The sequence below is a fragment of the Lolium rigidum genome, chromosome 3 (assembly GCF_022539505.1).
Source record: "Lolium rigidum isolate FL_2022 chromosome 3, APGP_CSIRO_Lrig_0.1, whole genome shotgun sequence".
NCBI classification, from domain to species: domain Eukaryota; kingdom Viridiplantae; phylum Streptophyta; class Magnoliopsida; order Poales; family Poaceae; genus Lolium; species Lolium rigidum.
Window position 1 is genome coordinate 112,682,751 of NC_061510.1, and position 2,611 is coordinate 112,685,361.

General features: G+C 56.3%; 1 protein-coding gene across 1 annotated transcript; it reads left to right on the top strand.

Annotated features, from left to right (window-relative positions):
- Window positions 1-1,224: 1,224 nt before the first annotated feature.
- Window positions 1,225-2,206, top strand: LOC124695359 (sphinganine C4-monooxygenase 2-like). The gene is made up of 3 exons (XM_047228214.1): window positions 1,225-1,449; window positions 1,610-1,828; window positions 1,988-2,206. Exons 1-3 carry the CDS (start codon window positions 1,225-1,227, stop codon window positions 2,204-2,206), a joined length of 663 nt encoding a protein of 220 aa, XP_047084170.1.
- The last annotated feature ends 405 nt before the right edge of the window (window positions 2,207-2,611 follow it).

A 2,611-nucleotide genomic window follows, 5' to 3' on the forward strand; every position in this document is an offset into this window, starting at 1 on the left:
TCTCCTCTCGAAGGCTCCCCCACCACCCCTTGAGAGTCGTCCACAATTTCCCGGATCCGATCCCTCTTGCCGCCGGCGCTCGTGCTGGTCGGTATAGAGATGGATTAGGATGCCGGCCTCTCTTTGTACAGAGTAGTTTTAGGATCTCCCTTGCCCTTATGGTGGTAGTTCTTGCCTTTTTGGCTGTTGTTTGGAGCTTGGCCATGGCGGATGTGAGCTCTGCCTCGTGGCTGCTGGCTCTGCTCCCCGGTGGCTGTCTATGGTGGCCGGCGACCTTGGGGGCTGATTCAGGTGATGTCTCCATGAATAAGCTCACGGGCTACGGTGGACCTCGTTTTTGGGTGGATTTGGAGGCCTTTCTTCTTTCCCCTGGCCGTCATGGTGACAGGGCAGATGGGGAAGAAAACCTCGTCCAGCTGCTCAGATCCGAGGATCTGCGGGAAGACGGAGTACATGCAGCATGTCCTCCGGAAATTGCAATCTATGGTGGAGTCCATCAACAGAGGCTTCTTCGCCAATGTTACCTCTGGCCAACGAGGCCACTCCACGCTCGGTTGATGAATCCGAGCTTTATCTTCCTCCGGGCTGCTATGCCGATGCGGAGGATCTTCGATCTCGGTGCAGGGTTCGCCGCCAGCTCCACTCCAAGTGGTACAGTCCCCGGTAGTGTTGCTGGTTCCTGCGCTTTGAGGTCTCCAAGGAGCTGCGGTGAAGACGATGGACCTGATTGCTTTTCCCTAGTTTTCTTTGAGGTCCTGTTTGCAAAGTGTGAGGATTGGAATGTAGTTTTTCGTTTCTTTGGGATCCTCCGTGTAGTCATGTACTCACCGCTTATCTAATGCAGTTTCCTGGCCCTTTAGGGCCATTCCCTGTTCAAAAAAAAAATCCACAATGGCCAGCACTGAGCTCGCCGCGACTCTCCCAACCAATTGCATTGCTGAGTTAATCCATGCATCTTCTGTGGCGAGGTCGCCCGTGGTTGGCCCTCTCCCTTGTTCTAGCGAAAGGGATACTTAAATTGCTTGCCGATTTACCGAGCTAGCCGAAACCAAGGAGATCGCCGCGCCCTATTTATCTACGGCTACAATGCACAATCAATTACAGTTGCTCGATCTACAACCACGTCGAGGAGATAATTACACTAATCTACTTATCTACAACAACGAGTCACAGGCTACCTAGCTAGCTCTAAGCTAGAGCTTACCCTACGCGTCGTAGGTTGAAATGGTGTTCTCCGACGATTATGTGGCCGCCGTGGTGCCCATCTTGGTGTACTGGGGCTACTCCGGCGTGCACGCTGCGCTTGGCCACGGGCACGTCATGGACAAGTACCGGCTGAACACCAAGGCCGAAGAGGACAGCAGGAACACCGTGTCCAAGCGCGCCGTCCTGGTCAACGTCCTCATGCAGCACCTCATGCAGCTCGTCGCCGTCACCGTGCTCACCCCGGTAACTAACACTACTACTGCTACGAAATACGTCCTTCTGTATACTGAGTTACTGACTACTGAGTAAGTACAAGCTAAACTTCAGCTAGCTTCAACTCAAAAAAAAAAAAAAAAAAAAACTTCAGCTAGCTTCCACGTACGTCTAATACATACGCATGCAGGTTATAGCTGGAAAAGGAGTAGGCGCGGCACCGTCGGCGACATCGTCGTCGTACCTGACGGCGGCGCGGCAGATCGCGGTGACGATCGTGCTGTACGACGTGTACCGGTACGCGTGGCACCGGCTAGCGCACCGGAGCCGGTTCCTGTACCGTCACCTTCACTCGTGGCACCACCGCCTCGTCGTCCCCTACGCGTTCGGCGCCAAGTACGGGCACCCGGTGGAGGCCCTGATCGCCGACACGGCGGGGGCGTCGCTGGCCATCCTGCTCTCCGGCATGTCGTCGTCGCCGCGCGCCACGGCGGTGTTCCTCTCGCTGTGCAACGTCAAGGGAATCGACAACCACTGCGGCCTGTGCCTGCTGCCTCGCCGCCTGCAGTCGCTGTGGAACGGTGCCGCCTACCACGGCGTGCACCACCTGCCGCGCGGCGTCAGGTACAATTTCTCCGACCTCTTCTTCGTCACCTGGGACAAGGCCTTCGGGACGCACCTTCCCTACACCGTCGAGGAGAGGCCCGGCGGCGGAGGGCTCGTCATCCAGCCCATGCGGCCCAAGCAGGCGGCCAAGGCCTCCGCGGTCGTCACGCCGGTGAACTAGCATGCTCCGGTGTTGCACACGCGCTGCTGCATTCCGTTAAAAATATGCGTGTCCACTAGTAGAAAAACGGTCATCTATACCGGTTCCAGAGGGCCATTCGTACCGGTTTTGCAACCGGTACAAATTATTCGGCACTAAAGCCCCCCCCCCCCTTTCGTACCGGTTGCTTACGAACCGGTATAAAACGGGCCTCCACGTGGGCCACCAGGAGAGCTCAGGTGAGGATCTTTGGTACCGGTTGGTAATACGAACCGGTACCAAAGGTTCCCCCGCGGCGAGGAATTTTCCCAAATCTCGCCGCGGCGAGAATTGGCTTTTTAGGGTTTTGGAGAGGTTTAGGGATATCGGTTTGATTCATATCGCGTCGATGCACCGTGAAACGCGTTTGGGTTTAGGTAGTACATG

Coding starts and splice junctions, on each gene's coding strand:
- LOC124695359 (XM_047228214.1), top strand. CDS start 1,225: ATGGTGTTCTCCGACGATTATGTGGCCGCCGTGGTGCCCATCTTGGTG. Junction 1,450..1,609: donor CCGTCACCGTGCTCACCCCG/GTAACTAACACT, acceptor ATACGCATGCAG/GTTATAGCTGGAAAAGGAGT. Junction 1,829..1,987: donor GCGCCAAGTACGGGCACCCG/GTGGAGGCCCTG, acceptor CGCCGCCTGCAG/TCGCTGTGGAACGGTGCCGC.